The sequence below is a fragment of the Poeciliopsis prolifica genome, unplaced genomic scaffold, assembly GCF_027474105.1.
Source record: "Poeciliopsis prolifica strain line A6 unplaced genomic scaffold, Auburn_PproV2 SCAFFOLD035, whole genome shotgun sequence".
Taxonomy (NCBI): domain Eukaryota; kingdom Metazoa; phylum Chordata; class Actinopteri; order Cyprinodontiformes; family Poeciliidae; genus Poeciliopsis; species Poeciliopsis prolifica.
Genome location: NW_026562410.1, coordinates 382,600 through 401,865, shown reverse-complemented (window position 1 = coordinate 401,865; position 19,266 = coordinate 382,600). Strand labels below are relative to the sequence as shown.

General features: G+C 36.0%; 1 protein-coding gene across 8 annotated transcripts in view; it reads left to right on the top strand.

The window, feature by feature from the left end:
- The window catches only part of mapk10 (mitogen-activated protein kinase 10), a 35,688-nt gene that overhangs the window by 6,465 nt on the left and 9,957 nt on the right, over positions 1 to 19,266 (top strand). For 4 of the 8 annotated variants that reach the window (XM_055052280.1, XM_055052284.1, XM_055052285.1 and 1 more), the window contains exons 2-9: positions 8,598 to 8,669; positions 10,525 to 10,694; positions 13,329 to 13,458; positions 13,896 to 13,954; positions 14,147 to 14,285; positions 14,971 to 15,136; positions 15,639 to 15,710; positions 18,990 to 19,172. In XM_055052280.1, coding sequence (XP_054908255.1) covers positions 8,598 to 8,669; positions 10,525 to 10,694; positions 13,329 to 13,458; positions 13,896 to 13,954; positions 14,147 to 14,285; positions 14,971 to 15,136; positions 15,639 to 15,710; positions 18,990 to 19,172 — 991 coding nt within the window. Of the gene's footprint in view, positions 1 to 8,597; positions 8,696 to 8,770; positions 8,922 to 10,524; positions 10,695 to 13,328; positions 13,459 to 13,895; positions 13,955 to 14,146; positions 14,286 to 14,970; positions 15,137 to 15,638; positions 15,711 to 18,955; positions 19,173 to 19,266 lie in introns of those variants that run through there. The other 4 variants (XM_055052283.1, XM_055052282.1, XM_055052281.1 and 1 more) reach the window with 4 other exon arrangements.

The window sequence follows — 19,266 nt, the reverse complement described above, 5'->3', positions numbered from 1 at the left end:
CTGGCTCCCTGTGCCCCTTGTGAGTTTTTTTCTTGTCATTTTTTCATTAAACCTTTTTCAATATGATCCATGCTTCCACCTTCTTTCTACAGTTTGATTCGCCCTTCAAACTACATTACATTACATATTCCTTGTTTTTTTTTTTTTGGCTTTGCTGCTTTGTTTCAAAAAAAAAAAGTTGCGCAACCTCTGTGCCATTATGCTGCAGTCAGGTACATTTTGTTCTGAATTATCGTGCAGAATAAATTGGCCTGGTGGTGAAGTGGTCCCTCAAAGGAGACTGCATTTTCTTTCATAAAGATCCAGGTGCTTCCCACACAGGAAAAGCTCAATTATTTTTGCAAAATTTGTGTAAGCTGACCCAGAAATCCTAAATACTTGGAGTTTTAATATATTAGAAGTCCTGCACAAATCATGTACTTTGCAAGATTGCCCTATTTTTCAACCACTATCACAGTGTTGCTACTGAACACAGTACACTGAACGCATGTTTCTAATGCAAACATGGAATTATACAATATTTATATAGTTGGTTTCCAACGTAGCAGAACATTTGTTTCCATTATAATGTGACCAAACATGGTTCACACAATGCAAAAAATAATCTTTTTAAAGTATCTCATTTGCATTCTGATGTTTTTAAGGAATTGTAAAGTGTCTTGAAGCATAGGAGATTAAAACTTGCCTCTTTATTTCACTGTTGACTGATTCAGAAAAAAACAGCTAAATATACTTTTCTTTTTATTTACATCTTTACATTTCCTCATACATTTGAGTGTAACACCTAGGTGCTTTTATTCAAAAGCACCTAGGATTCAAATAAACAAACTTAACATTTTTAATCCAGTTAGCTACATTTCTGTTATCAGTTTTTTCTTTATTGAAGTCATGATCCTACTGTAAAAGGGCATATTCTAGCAAAATAAAAGACTCAGAATCAGCCAAAACTGTAGGCACAAACAAGGACTTTAACTTGTTCACAGTGCACAGTTTAAATGAGTGTAAACATTTAAACCTTAGAGGGAAAAAAAGCCCAATAAGAACAGTATGTATAAGTGTGTGCAGACATTTATTTTTAAAAAAAGGCAGTTTGTGGTTGTGCAATTTTTTGCTGAATGGCTGAATATTCAGGGTGCATGGTTTTGATTATGTTTGTCAAAGAGAGAGCCTGGGGTCTTTGTGGTGGCCAGCTTTTGCAAGTAGCACTGAAACTTGAAACAGTCTATGTCCAGGATGTGTGGGCTCTGTAGAGCTGGTAGCTGCCCTTTTCCTAACCCCATAGAATTGCACAAGTCCTGGAGGAGGAAAAAATCTGGTTTAGTAATTTTCTCTAAAAATGTTGTTTTGTGGCTTGGAATGGAGAAAGTGTGGGGGTGTAAAACATCTTTAAACTTTTAAAAATAACATTATACTGTCAAATGCTCTTATCAAAAACTGTTACTTATTCATCAAATATAATATAACAATTCATAGTGATAAATATTACCATGACATTTGGCTATATAGATACAATTTCAACTGGCTGTATTGGAGATGCTTTTAAGTGTTGAAAATGCAAATGAGAACCTCTGCAAAGCTGAATGTCAAGAACAGTTATTTATATCCTGCTTATATGACAAATAAAATTCGGGAAAGCATAAAAAAAAACCATTAAAATGTATATAAATGTTGGAATACACTTTTAGGTTGTTTGTTCTTCCAACTCAACTTCACTGACAGGGTGATTTTAATAATTATCAGCTGCCAGTAATTGTAGATGGTAGGGAAATATGTATAAACAGCAACATCAACAATAACAAAAAAAAAAAAAAAAACATGGAAATAAATCATTATTATCGAGACTTGGAGAGCCTGTCATTCCCAGCAGAGGCATTAGGTACCGTTATACAAATTCATGATTTATTTCATACCAGCTCCACCAGGAACTAAGCAAACTCTGGGAGCTTAGATTTGTTATTTTAGAAAGTTTTTTATAGATTCACTCCCAAGTAACCACATGAGAATAACTGTGCCCAATGGTTGTTATGGAGATTTGGAGTGCCTAAGATGCTTTTCTATCCTGAAATTCTCCATCATTAAGCTTGGGATATTTTTCTGTGCCTCCACTCCATTCCTCTGCTATGTGGTTGCAAGACAGACATGACAAACAAGACTCCTAGTCTTGTTTGTCATAGTTCAGTTTATTATTGCTCTGCTTGTATACAAGTTCCTATTTTCTTGTGACCATTTCCACACATGTAAATCTCAAATTATTTACCACACTTGAATAACATGTGACAAATAGACACTATGGATGTAAGTAATATTTATATACTTACATATATAATCTATGGATTAATAATCATAAGTTCCCATATTTTACAAATCTTTTTGAGAGGAATTTTCAGTTTTTCAATATTTACAGCACCAGAATTTTTTAATAATTTTTTTTTCTTAAAGTGATATTTTTTCCACTCTATAGAAATTAGTTTGCAACAAGACTGTTCCTGTTTGTGTATTGGAACTACTTTCTTGACGCCAGCATTATCAACATGTTTTAAGGATTTTTACACATCTCTGTCAAGGTGCCAAAACATGTGAATGTCATTTTATGGTTTACTTTATTTTAGAGAACCTAATACATTACCTCCTTATCCACTTGCTTTTTTATTTTTATTTATTCCACTAGCTCTTTGATTTCGCTATAAGTAAGTTGTTAGAATTTTACCCAATCTAATATTTATTGTGCTAATGATTTATTTCTGAATCTGTGAAAGATTTAGGTCAGAATCTCTGAACTAATTTGGGTTATGTTTGATTTTGTATATCATTTCATGACAACTTTTAAGTCCACATTGCTTTATGCTTTATGTTTTAGTTTGTTTCTGTGTCTTGTTACTCATCAGTCTGATCCAGAAATAGACTTCATGGCCCAGATGTTTTTGATTCCTGTCAATGGATGGCACAGCAGTTTCGTGGTCTCAGAGTGGCTTTGACAGGAGCTTTCTAATTGGCCTCAAAATGACTCAGTCTTTGAGTCTGCTGGAGAATTGACATCTGCTGTTAATTCCACTAAACAGGGAGAGGCAATGCAGCTGAGTCCCCCTCCCCTTGTTAAAAATTGGCACTTTTATATATAATCTATACTGCTGAATCTGAAACCTCTTCATCTTACAGTTACACCGCTTTTTAAACTCTGACGCAACAGTCAGTAACTTTTCAATTCAAAGTAAATCTGAGCTCTGCCAATGTCTTCCTAGTGTAACCAAGAGAATCAACTGTGAAAAGTTACAGAACTTAAAATTGGGTTGTGTAGAAAAAACATAATAAAACATTATATTTTATTTAATTTTCAACACAAGGTATGATGCAAAGTTTTGTGTTTGTTTATATGGATAATTGTACTACAGTTTTTTTTTTTTTTTGCCATGCTGTTTAATCTAAATGCTGCATCAAGAGTATTTATCACACTCCTGCTAATGGTTTCTACATCTGCCAACTCACTCCCACTACTTCCAACACTTCCTGTAAAACTGTCACTGTTGCCGGCAGTTTATCTCAGTTTGGATCATTTAGCAAAGCTCCTCTGGCAGGGTGTTTGGAAATATTCACATTTCAGGGATAAACAGGTTTTTATTTTGCTTATCTTGGCCGAAAGCGGAAGTAAAACTATCAGTTACTATCAATGTCCCTACAACTCAAGAAATTTTTTTTTGTTGTTGTTGTCGCTGATGTGCTGATTTTTTTTTTTAAAGTTTGCAAATATTACAAACATACATAATTACTAAATTTATGTTAAAAATTCTGAGATTTATGTTTAGATTTCATGAGAATCCTCCATTCTCAGTAATCTGTAACAAACTGGTTCAAGGAGTAACTAATTTTAGTAACACATTGACTAAAATCTGTAAATGCTTCTTTGCTAAGATATGATTATAGGAGGACGCCAATGTATTCAGAGTTATTAAGTCTTTCAGCATTTTGTCATGTCACAACTAAAAGCGTCAATGCATTTTTGTCTATAGTTTTAATGCAATACATAGTAGAGCATAATCAAGAACAGGAATAAACAGTTTCAATGTTTTTTTTTTTATTTTTTAAAGAAAAATCTGAAAAGTGTGGATACTTCATAGACAATTTTCTCAAGCTTTGTTATGTTGTAAGGATCTTTTTTTTTTCCAAATCTTGCAACATTCCCAATTATTTTTAAAGTTTGACTGTGTCATTCCAGTAGGTTTTCTAGCACAATATAGTAACCAACTACTCTATGCACAGAAAAAAAGAGAATGCACTTCCAACTTAAATAAATCTCTTTTCTCCAGCATAATTATTTTACATTTATTTAACTTGACAACTTAGTAAACTTAATAAATTAGCTTTGATTAACTTAATCCAATTGCTTGTGACCAATTAAAGCAATTTATTTAAGTTAAATTACTTATTTTCTTTTTTTGGTGCACATGTTGAAGAGACAATATCACAGAATGATGCTGTTTGTAGTGATACTTAAAGAAAGCACCTTCTTCTTCCTTTTGACAGGTTCTTTAACATCAGCTGTAGATCTCTAGAGCATAAACAGAATTATTTCAAGCCTGTTGGCTTGAAATAATGTTTATCTGATTAATGTCCTTCCAGTCAGTTTGGTTGGGTAACCATGCCTTGGTAATTCTGCAGTTGTACCATACTCCTTTCATTTTAAGGTAATTGAATGGTTCTTCCGAGATGTTCAGATCATTCTCCACAATCTTTTCCTTGAGCTGTCTGCTGTTCTCCTTGGACTAAGATTATCTTGGTTTCTGGCATTCGCAGAACACCTGAATTTATAATGAGATGAAATTACACGGATAGAGCTGGGCTCTTACTTGTTGGGTTGTATTGTATTGATAAGCATCACAGTGAAGAGAGCCATAGAGATGCCTGTCACACTTTTCAAATTTTAATTTTAAAATAATAAGAATTATTGTTACCTGTGGATTTGTGTTGGTCTGTTACATCAAGTGCAAACTAAAATAAATCAAAGTTTGTGGTTGTAACATGACAAAACTGGGAAAGGTTCAAGGTACGCACACTTTTAAAATATCAAACAGCCATAATTACTCTCCATTGATTTTTTTTAAATGTTTGTTTAATAATGAGAGGCAACTTACTTTGCAAAAATATGCAAATATAAGATGTATGCAACATAATGTTGCCATGTATTAAACTGAGCTTTAAAAAAACAACCCTAAGCACTTTTGATCTTATCTCTCACTCAGCTTCTCTGGTTAGCTGTATGTAGTTGGAATGATAAATCGGTGTTTTGAAGAAGGTGTTTTAATCTCAGCAGCAGCACTTTACCCATAACCTCCATCAGCAGAATGACAGCAATGAATTAGCAAGCTCAGAATCTGCTGTTTTCATTTTGCTCAGTGAGTCCACTGGAGGTCCGGTTTTATGGAGGAAAGATTTGACATAGCTTTTCGTTTTGCCTTTTCAGTGATTAATTTCTCTTGATAATTGCTCAGATTTGTTAGCCCTATTTGACATAGCAGGAAGCCACTTTCTTTCTTCTAATGTTAAGTTGTGTGATTTCTGTAAAAAATGAAAACAGCAAGGTTAGATGTCAGTTGTCCTTACTCATTCACAGTTTTTAAATGATATTGACAGTCTTTAATTTATTTTAATGAAAGCGCATATTTACCATACATTGTCCTTGCAAGCTCCTACAATCAATGACAATTATAAGGACAAGGAATAGATAAAAGATACACTAAATGTTTGTTATGGAGAATTGAAAATGCCTTCTATTTTGTGCAGTTTCCAAGCAAGAAGCTTCAGAGATTTTCCTTAATAATTGCTTTTATTTTTATTAATTTTTTTACCATTAGTGCTAATCATTGTAAATTTCCCTTGGAATATGCTGAACACTGAAAAGGACAATTTAGTACATTCATGCAGCCATCAGCCATTAAATTTTTGGGGGGATTTAATTAAATGTAAAACACAGAAGCTCATGATAAGCATTATACCAAATTTGTCTTGTAATCACACAACACAATAATATATTTCTGTTTGAACTGTTGCAGTGGAAAACTTTTCTGTGCACACAGATGGTCAAAGATTGTTCCCTTGTCTTGCTACTAAAACTGATTTAGTATCGATCAGTCAGACTATCAGCAGATACACTAGCAGTCTTTATGGTGACAAGGAGACTTTGTCAAACATACAAAAGGTCTGTAAAATCATTATAAACAAGTGATAGATTATGAATGATTTATTGACTAAGCGTCCTTAAAGCCTCATCCTTTGACCTGCATGTTTTATTTACTCCTTTTTGCCCTCCCTTTGTTCTTTTCTGTGTCATAGTACACTACATTTTTACCTCTTGTGAGACCTGGATAAAAGAAATGGGCCACTTTTTTAAAGGTCAGAAAATTAAGCCACAACATAAATCTCCAACCTCTGTGGCCCACATTTCTTCTTTTACAGCTGCGCTGTTCCATTTTGAGTACAGACATCAAAGCATGAGCTGTGACTCTAATACAGAGCTGGTGGAGCGAGGTGATACAGAAAGTTTCAGAAAGTACATCATTTGAAAGTAAAAAAAAAATAAATAAATAAAATAAATATATATATATACATAAAGGTCTGGGAAAATATTCAAACTTTTTCATTTCAATGATCTCATTGCTTACCCTCTGGACAGACTTTTATTCTTCTATGAAAAGTTCATACATTACAAAAAGTGTAATGTATGCACTTTTTGTATCTTGTTTTCTTTGCATGAAAAAGCAGAAAAATGGCAAAAGCTGCGTGTCAGCCAAATTGACTAATTTTTCTTTCTTTCACTGTAAAACTCTCTGACGTTTGTGTATCATCACAATGTCAGCGCTGTCTCTGATGATGTGAAGCTTTTGTGCTTGGTAGTGACGCTAATATAATACTGTTACAAATAATGACAATTGTTGGTCTCTGTCAACACAAATCGTCCCCTTAAAGTCTCTTAGTGTCACACCAAAAGGTCAACATATATTTATATTAAACAGGATATTTGTTGCCATTTTTGTTTGCTTTCTGTTTCATGAATTTGACAAGTAAATACAAATGTATACATGAATTAAGTGACAAGCATAAATGTTTGTTGAAGCCGAAATATTACAGATATTCTTGTTTAGATATCCTGGGTTTGTAAAGGCCGTGGATGATGTTAAAGCATCAAATGGCTGCAGGGCTTTTGGCAGACCTAGGTGGCTTTACTGTTTTAAAGCTGAATGAAAGGACTCTCCATACACTCAAGGTTTCTTTTTGGCGATTTTCTTGACAGAAGTGTACAGCTGGTGATTAGGGATCACATTTAGGAGGCACAAGATCGTTCTTATCTACCCTCAAAGGCCTCTGAATGATGCGCAGAAGTTTTTTTTTGAAGGGTTATAGAAATGCAAAGTATTTTGTGTTGGGACATTATTTTGACAGCTAAGTTTTATTTTGATAAAATAAAACATAGCCGTAGTTATGGCATTATTTTGCCAAAATTGCTTTATGTTTTCTTCTTCTTCCACAATATGCCAGGGCATTCTGTTTTGAAACTACCAGGATTGTGATTTTTTTTTTCACACAATAAAAATCATACCTCAGCTGGAACAACAATAATAAAAAAAATCTCACAGTGCATTCAACTTGTTCAGGTTAGCAAATCTTGGCAAGAGATTTTTCGTTTCATTTTCTACCAAAGCCAAACTAATGTAGTGCAATTAAAGGTAATGGTACAAGTATTTTAAAAATAAAAATCATTGTTGCATCATTTAATACATTAAATGGTTTACTTGTAAAAATATAGTTGTTGCTAGATTAAATATGTAGAACATAGATTTTACAAATATGTTGTAAAAAGGACTCTAAAGTTAGATTTTTGCTTTAAATGTGTCTGCTTTAGTTAGGTTTGTACCTCATTCTCGTTCCAAAATACATTGTGCAATGACTAAAAACATGCTTTGGTTCTGAAAGCACTGCAAGCCCAAAACTTTTTTTTCAAAAGGCTTAGAATAGATATGAAAGTAAGCAGAAAAACTGAGAAGTAATGATATAAAGATATTCTTATTTAATCATCTCAAATCATCTCAAATCATTAATAAACCATATTTGTTTCTTATAGTCCCAGGTTTGCTCATATCTCCATCTGCAGGCTGATAGACATTGATCTCTGTCGTCCTGCTGTGCTGTTCTCTGATGAGGAATTGATGTATTGGTCAGATTATATTTATAGAGGTGAGGGTGGCAGTGACTTTCTGTTTTTCTCATTTTTATTGAGAAAAATGGGGACAGGAGGGAGAGGAGGGAGAGAGAATGTTCCTGGAGGATTCAGTTCCACAGCAAAGAGAGAGAGACTGCAAAGACAAATTTCCACAGAACTAGTTTCTCAGACGCTCCATCATAAGTTAAGCTGCTCTTTTGCATATTAAGATAAAGCTGATCCAGATGAAGGTGCAGCAATTTTTCTTTTTTCCATAAAGGTGCAGATCATATTTTGAGGCCATCATTCATGTGAATAATTTCAGAAAAAAAGTATTTGCACTTTCCTGCCTCTCGGGGCCCCTGCAATTACTCTCTGACTCCCCTTCTCCCTTGTTTGTGTCTTCCAGGTATTTATGAGCAGACATTTCTTATATAACTGCAGCCAACCAGTCCTGGATGTAAAGATAGCCTTTTGTCAGGTGTGTGTTCCTTACAGGTAAAAAAGGTACAGTATTCAATCCCTTCCATTTCCCCGTATTTCCTATGTGTGTTTTTGCTGTGTTTGCTGTGTTTCTGATAGGGTTCTACAGTGACTGGTGCTCACAAAACCTCTCATTTCATGTAAAAACAAAATCCTGCATAATGGTCTGGAATCGCTGTATATTTCCTGTGGGAATTCCAAAAGTAGATGAAAGCGAATGAAGAGCTTTTAACCTCACCGTGACAATTAAGTATGCAAAACTATTTCCAGTGCAGACCCAGTTTCCTACTGAAGTTCAATACCTCAAGTGCTTATCTGTATCTGAGACATTTGGCTAAAGTGGGTCTTAATTGCCAGCTTCCCGTTGACCTCCTATCGCTGAAATGCCAAACTCATTTTGAATATTCATAATCCATACATATAGCATGTGTGTGAGAGCTGCATTGGACCTTTTCACTGCAGCTCACATTACTCAGGAGCTTTGCATGCTATGTTGGATTGCACATGCATCTTATATTAATGTTTAACAGCCACTGTTGGTACTCCTATAAAGCCAAACATTAAAAATTAATCAAATCACAGGTTATGTGTATTCATGTCATTATGCACATTTTCCTGCTTCTTGACTTGTATAACTTTAAGGCTGAACTTACACAGTCATACCCAACAATGTAGCTTCATTTGGTTTGTAAGCCGTGGAGTAATTATAGTCTGTAATAAACGTAATTATTATTTTGTTGTGCCACTATTTCCTTGCCCATAATTACAGCTTAAATATTCTGTACACAATGATGTAATAATGTCTTCATCTGAGGGAAGCAATTAATGGTCCCGATGTAATGACATGGTCAGTATTTATTCTGCTGCCTATATTTTCAGGTAGAAAACAGGATTTACGTTTCTGTAAGGCGACAATATATTTTGCACAAAGTGTACCTTTAAACCCTTGCACACAATTCCTACGGTAGAGGAATAGTTTGCAACAACATTGTAAACGATCCTCTGTTTAAGGATTTGTTGATCTTGCTAGTGAAAAGAGCTCCTATGAGAGTGAATTTTGTAACGATCGGTGTTAAAGTGTTGTGACAACAGAACAGAAATACATCTTGTAAATGTGGATTATGTTATAGTTTATGAACATAAATAAGAGTGAAGTAATGTAACTTGTACCTTCTTAGGAACTAAAACATACAGTAAAGCCCAGACCATTTTGGAACAACATCCTCAGATGAAGCTGAGCCTTTTTAAGAGTAACAATTTTTAAGTTTTTCCTCTTTTTAACGATATGAAGCACCACATGATGACAAAGTGCTGTTGCCTATGAAAAAGCGGAAGTTAAACTGACAATGAACCTTTCGACAGAATAATAAACCTCTGCAGTATAACAGAAAATTGAGTAATAAAAAGACTTGAGTCAAATCCTAGAGTTGAATCCCTCTGAACTGCTCAGGGGATTTAAAATGTACCATATCTAAGAAAACCATAAAACATCTAAAGTACTTAAAAAAGTACGATTAAAAAAAGAGACTATTAAAAAGTTCTCTCTCTGACAGGAGCTCCAGCGTCCAACACCAGACATTTATTTTATCAAATTAAATGACTGGTGTGCCTATAAACAGAAATACATGGTATGAAGTAGAATTCGAAAAAGTAATCAGGTGTTGAAACAATTTAAATGTTGATTGTTAAATAGTAAAAAATATACACATATATATTCTATATTTCCCTTTATTTTGTGATTATGCTAAATTGCATTGGACATATTAGTTGGGGTTTTCTGCTGTAAATGTACACCATGCCTGTCTCTTTCAGCAAGACTAACGTCACTACTGTGCTGTATTTGACTCACACAGGGTTTTGGCAAACAAGTGGATGTGTCATATATTGCCAAACATTACAACATGAGCAAAAGCAAAGTGGACAACCAGTTCTACAGTGTGGAAGTGGGAGACTCCACCTTCACAGTCCTAAAGCGTTACCAGAATTTAAAGCCCATTGGTTCTGGAGCACAGGGAATTGTCTGGTAAGTTCACAGCCGTGCCTTTTGTTTTTTATGCCCTGGCTTAAATAGCGTCAAGCTTTTTGACGAGGCTCTTTGTTATATTTAATGTTGGGGTTGTCTCAGTTTTACTGTTGGTATCCTTGTCCTGTGGTTTATTGCTTTGAATAGCCAAAGAGAAACTCTACTTTCTGCGTTTTGATCTAGAAATGGCATAAAAGCATACTTTTTAAGACATTTCTTAGTAATTCAGATAAACTTTTGTTTTTAGCAAGCATTCAGAATTATTTTCAATATCTTATGTAGCTGATTCAACTGAATATTCAATGCTCTCTGATTCATTTTGTGCTTTTAAGAATAAGACAAACAAGCTCTGAGCAAAAACTTCTGCTATGAAACCTTTTAGCGTGACAGCACCAAGTGTTTATGAATTCCTATTTCAAGTAATAAAAACGCTGCTAAATGTTTTTAAAGTGGGTTGCTTCAGTCACTTCTTTAGTAAGTTCAGTAAGATTATTTCTGACAATATAGCAAATATATATCTGAAAACAAACAGAAAACATTCCTTAGAGGGATCAAGGTCAGTATTTGTGATATTTTTTTTTTCCTCAGGTGTGAGTTGATATTTGCATTGTATAATAATGGATTTTAAGGGTCTACCACCACAGTCTTCTTATGAATCCTTAATCCGTATTGCAGAGGGAGCCAGCTTTCATTGTAATTCACCTCACGCCTTCCCTGTCAGAATGCAATGGAACGTCTGCCAAAGCTCCACTTAAAGAAATGCCTCTTACCGTCTCTGTCGATCCACCAAACACATTCATAACTCACGCTCATGCTAATGCTGTGTCATTGTGCTAATATACAACCTCTCAGAATCCTTCCACATGGATGATCCAAGTGGACGTGTTTCGGGTTAGGATGTATCGCAACACCTTTGCCCTCCATGTGCCCTCTTATAATCTCTGCCTTTTGTTACTTCGGTCCAAAAGGTAGCAAAACCAATTCGTTGTGGCTGCAGGTTGGCTTGTGGCAGGCTTGGAGGAGGTTTGCAGGTTTAGAGATCAGTTGTAGAGAGCACATCCAATTATATCTTCCCAGCTGGATATTTCTTGTCTTTGCCCGTAGATGGCATCTGGTGGACAAAGTCCACCAGATGCCACCAGCTGTTTTGTCTGGTAACAGCAGACAAAAAAAAAAGACTTATTTGAGACATCAAGCATGAAACTTATCTTTTTCAGATGTTTACAGATGCATTAATGCATATTATAAAAAATGTGTTTTTGTATAAGCTGTGTTCGTGTATAAGTTGAAATAACGTTTTGCTCTCAACATGGTGATGAAACAAAAACAGAAAGATTGTTGGTTATCTTCAGTGCGAACCTCAGATGGGTGACATAATCACATTTACATAAACATCTGTGTGACTCAGTTCTAACAGCTACCCTCAAATAAGCAACATGCACACAAGTAGATAGATTTAAAAGATTATGTCTAAGTCAGCAAGGACACGTTCTGCTTTGCTTATGCAATCAGGCAATTTATTCTAGTTTAGCCAGAGAACATGCAAGTAAGGAGAAACTTGCTTTCTGTTAAAATTTATTTTGCCACTGTTGTTGCCAGTGCATGTTCTAGTAAAGTAGTGTGGTCACAGTTACATGACATGAATAAGCCAATCAGTTAATGCATTATATTTTTTATTGTGAGCAGGTTAAAAACTGTTCAGCAAGATAAACAAAATAATGTATATGACCAAGAAAAAAAGGATATAGTTTTTTGTTGTTGTTTTCTTATAAAATTAGCCACAGAAATTAAGGCCTCTGTGGTGGCGCTGACAATGTTACAAACATATGCAATACTTTGCACAAAATTTTAATATTAGGATCAGACTTCCTGGCAATGATGCTTATTTAGACAGACAGAGCTGTCATGCTTTCATATGGGAATCCTAAAGCTGGATCAAGGTTTGAAGTAGTTTAGCTATTCATGACATCACCTTTCACTCTAGAATAGTGATGACTTGTTAAAATCCTTCTTGGATAAAAGCTTTCATAAATCCATCATATGCATTCTCCACAGAGACACTTAGAACCACAGCACATTGCACTCAGCATCTTCTCCACGACAACATAAAAATACACTGGTAGTCCCTCTACAGCATTAAAGGGCGATATGGAAAGATTCAGAATGTTAAATGGGATTTTCTGCTTTATTTTTCTCGACACCTGTTCTCTGAGAGTCAACAGAAAGGACTGCAAGGAGCTCCAATATAAAAGGTCTCCGGAGTCAGGGTTGCACTGTGCTAGGAAAGAAACAATTTATGACTCATGTTTCTGACTACTGGAAAACAAATGGATACATTTTATTTTGCCAAACGGATTTCTCTGTGAACCATTTAAATGGTTCTGTATTTTTGTACACTGTATGTAAATATCTGGGTCAGCTGTAAATATGTTTGAAAGAAACTGTCTGTAGGTGTTCTTTACACTGATAACCTCATCATGCAGAAAATCATCTATTTGCTCTTGTGCTACAAATTGCAATTACGGTGCAACCACATACACCCAGATAACCATCCAGCTATGAATGCTGAAAGAATGCTGATGATTATCTGTTTCCCCCCCCCCCCCTCTCTGTCCTCTCTCTCTGTCTCTGCAGTGCGGGCTATGATGCTGTCCTGGACAGGAATGTAGCCATAAAGAAACTGAGCAGACCCTTCCAGAACCAGACCCACGCCAAGAGGGCATACCGGGAGTTGGTGCTCATGAAATGTGTCAATCACAAAAATGTGAGTTATTGTTTTTTTTATGCATTGGGACAAGGAAAGTATAAAACAAAAACACATCTGCTGTCAGTAAGATTCTATTTCTAGCCAAATCACTCTGCTACAAAGTGCACACTAGCCCCGGTGCAATGTTGTGACCATGCTAAACTCTGCGCCTGCAGGAGTGCAGCAAACTGGTGAGAGAGAGTGAAACCAAGAGCACTTGGAGGGATGACTGTAATCCCCACTGCTACACTTTGTCTCCCTCTCTTTGTTTCCTGTCACCAGCCTTTATCCCCTTCTCTTGCCTCCATGCCACCTCTTCAGTCTGTTTTGTCCTCTCTCACCAGTGTCCTTCTCAGCAGTCATTATCTTCTCACAGTCACTTTCAATCAATTAGTTTATTTTTCCTGTTTGATTACCTGTATAATAACACTCTGACTGCATTTTCTCTCTTTCAGATAATCAGTTTATTAAATGTCTTCACGCCACAGAAATCATTAGAGGAATTTCAAGATGTGTGAGTTTCCCTCTGTTTTTTTTTTATTAATCTTTGTTTTGATACTCGGGGATTTATACGTCTCATCTGACAACAGATTTTTTTTGTTGTAGTTCATACAGAAACATTTAAAATGCATGACTTGTGCGTACAGCTAACCGGTCAAATGTCAAACAAGTCATCTCTCACTGAATGGTAATGGCATTTTCCCAGGTACCTTGTGATGGAGCTTATGGATGCCAACTTGTGCCAGGTGATTCAGATGGAGCTTGACCATGAGAGAATGTCCTATCTGCTCTACCAGATGTTATGTGGCATCAAACATCTGCACTCAGCCGGCATTATTCACAGGGTAAGAGAAGACAGTGAGCATTTTTTTCCACCTATACTTGTTAAATTAGCTAGTAGTAAAGAGAAAGTAGTAAAGCCTGCAGTTTGCTTGCATAATATCTTGGCAGCGATCATATTGTTTGTAATATGAGAGTCTATTTACTTTTCAAAGCAGAGCAGACTCTACAAATAAGCCAAGTTGTGTGAAATGTCAAATAGGATCCAGTGTTTCTTGTTTTCGCTGCTTCATCTCAGTGAAGCATTTCTCTGACAGCCCAACTGGAACAAATTTACAAAATTTGGTTTAGATTAAGTGTAAGGTTTAAAAATAAAAATAAGATTTAACTATAAAATGTAGATGAACTTTGATCTTTGAGGAAATCTTGTTTTGGTAAAATAAAATCTGTTACATAAAGATACACTTGATAAAGATTATCAATATTTTGACAGCAAATGAGAGATTTATTTTTATTTATTTGCTAAGTTGAACATTTATGTTTTAGAATTTTTAGGTAGGAAGTCGTACATATCTTTTTATCATTTCACAAATCAGGAAGTACCAATTAACACAATAACACCAATTAACACAAAAAATATTCAACTAGTTTGAAAAAGAAAAGTTTAACTTTAACAGCTCCTCCTCAAAAGGAAATATAATGTTCAGTAATTTAAAGATTGCACATATTTATTTATTTTTTCCTCTCTAGGATCTCAAACCAAGCAATATAGTGGTAAAGTCTGATTGCACCCTGAAGATCCTGGACTTCGGTCTGGCTAGAACCGCAGGCACTAGTTTCATGATGACCCCATATGTGGTGACGCGATACTACAGAGCCCCAGAGGTCATACTGGGAATGGGATACAAAGAAAATGGTGAGCTTTGCCAATAACAGGGTGTGTTTGTAGAGTCACAGATCTCTGTCAGACAGCTCTGAATGAAAGTTTAGAGAGTCCAGCTCCTGCAGCTGATCAGAGAGCATCTCAGCACTGTTTGTTCTGTGACAGAGCTTAGACGTGATTCTGGTTGAATTGCACTAGAGCTGAAAGTGCTGGCGCAGTGAGTCATTGATTAAAAGCCCTCAGAACATGAAGACACATGACTGAATGCCAGCCTTGCTATGATTCATTAGTCACACTTCTAACTTAGAATGACAGCCTGTGGGCTTTGAGTTTCCTGTAGATAATCAGTCCTTCTGATGCTCTGCTTTCGTTTTCACTCTTAATCCTTCAGCTCTTTATTTTGTGCATGTTAAGTCGTAACATGTCTCTCACCTACTGAATAATCTGCTAATCACTGTAGACTACTTTAACCTTTGTTTTCCCTCCTCTATCCCTTTGCTCCCTCTGTGTGCCACCTTCACCTCTTTGCGTACAGTGGATATTTGGTCGGTGGGATGCATCATGGGAGAAATGGTGCGCCACAAAATCCTTTTCCCTGGCCGGGACTGTATCCTTACTAATATTTTATTTATTTCTTTTTTTTTAAAGGTAGCTTTGAAAATGACACAAATTAAGTTTCAAAATGAACTCACCTAATTTCAAAATGCTTAGTCTAGACTACTTTAAAAAGTAAATATCACAGCTGAAATAGACACAGCGCCTTGAAAAAAGCATCTGCAGTATTGCACTGGAAAAACGGTGAACTGCAACACATTTTCCCTGATACCTTCTTGATTTGGTTTTGTAATAATCCTGTCCAGTTTGGAGAAGAAGTTGAAGAATTATTGTTATTTTGGTGTTGTTTAATCAAAACTAACAATATGAAAAGGCTGAAAATAACCAACAGAAATGCAGGGATTTCTTTCAGAGTACGGCACATTTTAAATACTTCATTAAAGACAAATATATTAAAATAATACTGCAAAAAAACAAAAACAAAATACAGTCATAATTACTGTTGGTGATTACATGAAAATGGTCAATTATAATTGAGTTTTTGCACTGCCCTGTTCTTGACTTACAATGGCTGCCACACTCTTTGAGTTCTGCTTGTCAAAAAGAATGAAAATCCTGCATCTTCATTATGCAGGTTTTGCAGAGTGAAGCATCTCAATTCTGACTAAAATTTATTCAGTTACGTTGCTGTTAGGAGTGAAAACCTGGATTAGGCTTAATGTAAAACATTTAGTGCAAATAAGGCTTCATTTTGAATATTATTTTCATAATTCTTTGCTGGAGTAGTAGACCTGATTTTTGCTGTATGCCACAGAGGTGCACTAAAACCACTAATATTTGGCCAACATTTTATAACATGTTTATTCTTTGTAGTTCCAACATTTCTTTCAGTAGTGCTTCCTCTTCAGATGTGTTGACTTTTAATGCAAACCTCTCCTGGCAAATACATATTTCTCTGCTTGTCTCTGAATGTTTAAAATGTGCGCTGTGTGTTTTAGAGTTCAACTCAGAGTGTGTTCTTGCAGTGAGAATGAATGTCGGTATTTTGGCTAAATAGTCCTAATGTTATGTTTTTTTTATGTCATCTATGAGAGCCTACACAGCATTTGCTTACTCAGTTTGAGCATCTGTTAGTCATTGCATAGTTTAAATTGCATGACATTACAACATGAATATTTTATTATGTATTCTCAGAAGATTCATGCATTTGAATAACTCCAGCATTTCTCCAACCCCAATTCCAATGAAGTTGGGATGCTGTGTAAAACATGAGTAACAACTGAATACCATAGTTTGCAAATCCTATCTTCTATTAAATACACTACGAAGACAAGATATTGAAAGTTCAAAAGTATCTACAGCAAAAAAGACAACCCTACATTTTATAATGGCTACTCAATGTGACAAAACAACTGCTCTGAAGTTGGGTTATTTCCACATGTAGCATGCTGTCAGAACAAGAGTTTGACATCTGCAGATGGCATTTAAATATCTTTGTGCTTCAAATATCATTTGTGACAAATGGCTCATGAGGTTGTTGAAGCCCTGGACAAATAATTTTTTCTTTGCCTTCACTCAAAACATTTGCTCCTAATAAGTTAGACAACTTTTAGATTTATTATGGCTTAAAGAAGAAAATCATTAACAATATGTGCCATATACAGTTGCAGCATACACAATGTTAGGATGTTTTTGAGTAACCATTGTGACTGGTTGTGCTGCAGTGTTTGCAGCATTATGATTGTTTGTAAAACAAATCAACCCAGACGCCTCCACAGGACTTCACATGTGAGTGGAAACATTAAGCATGTCGAAATGCTTCAGGAATAGTTGTTATTTTGCATCTTTGTGCCACATTTTGACAACATGAAAAAAATGACCACATTTACTATTTAAGATGGTGACTTAATGTAGCTAAATGGCCATAGGGAGTGATCAGAGACCAGGTGTTGGGGGGATTCCTCACTCTGCAGCCTTGTATATGCAGCTCCTGGAAGATTAATGAGCTGAACAGTGAGAAAACCCTGCAATGAGCTCAGCAACTTCTCATCCCTTCTGTCTCGGCTGTTGCTGAGACTGTTGTCATTTGTATCTGCCCCCATCATCAGTTTTCTTTTCACTGCAAATCGATGTGCTCTCAGATAAAATTTGGTTAATTTTCAGCTCGTTTGGCAGTGGTGGATTGGTACCTCATATTTAATGCTATTGGCCGTAAGCATACTGACCTTAATGAGGTCTGAGTCAACCCTGTGCTTTGTCCAACAAATGATGATGGAGTGCAGCACTCTGTCCACTGACACAAGGCCACAAGGTTAGTGGTTGTTTAATGATAGACGATTGTAGCAGCAATGTCAAAGAGAATCGGAAGGTTATTATTTAAGGTAGACAGTTTAATTGCAGAAGTATATCAAGTTTGATGCACTTGTGTTAATAAACAGACATCAGATAATCATTAATTAAATTTTTTGATTGTGTTGTTCTCTGCTCTCTGTTTAGATTTTTTAAAATGTATTTCTCTAAGGGGGAGTAGGCTGAGTTTAAAGATGCCCGAAAAGGTCAATGAACATGTACAAGCACCCTCATCGGACCGATCCCACCAATAATCGCTCACATTGCTGCTGATATTATCTTTTTTTTCTCTCTAAAAGTATAAAGATGATCAAAATCCAAGAGAAATTTCGTAGTTACTGGAAGCAGCAAAAATATCTTGGAACATAACAGCTTACATGATTTTGTGTGTGTGTGACACCAGTGGACATGTGGTCAGTGGGCTGCATCTTTGGAGAGGTGATAAGAGGGACAGTTCTGTTCCCTGGGTCTGACCGTATCCTTCCACCTTCTGCATACCTCCTCTCTCTGATTCATATGGAAGCCTGGAAGGATTTTTGACAATTTGAGGAAAAAAAAAACCCACCTCAGTCTGTTTGGCTAAATCTGAAACTGTAGCGAGGAGGAATATGGACTAAAGCTGTGAGAGATGGAAAATGGGACTTTACTGGCTCAACGTGTAATGGTGACAGTGAAGAGGTATTACTATGAGGACTCCCAGCTAAATAAAGCAGTGGCTGGCAGAATGACTCAGCATATTTGTTGGGAAAAAAGAAACAGTAAGGATACCGCTTATGATCCACAACTTATGATCTCATCATAATCTTCACTAGATTTGTGTCTTTAGAAAACAATAAGCAACTGAATTTCCTTTTTTTTTTTTCTTTAAACTGCCTTTTCAGGAATATCATAACAAAATATCACCCAAACATTCTCACAGATGAGATGATACGATGCTACATATTCCAGGTATGTTTCCTTTAACCTTGACCTGCCACGCCAGACATTGACCAGTGGAACAAGGTGATAGAGCAGCTGGGCACGCCCTCTCCAGAGTTCATGAAGAAGCTGCAGCCCACGGTGAGGAACTACGTGGAGAACCGGCCAAAGTACGCGGGCCTCACCTTCCCCAAGCTCTTCCCCGACTGCCTTTTCCCTGCTGACTCTGAGCACAACAAACTCAAAGGTGAGAGCCAAGGTTTTATATTGGCGGGATGCTCCAAAGGTGCCTGTTAGCGAAATGCTTTTATTATGACTTGACCATTTGGATGAATTATTAT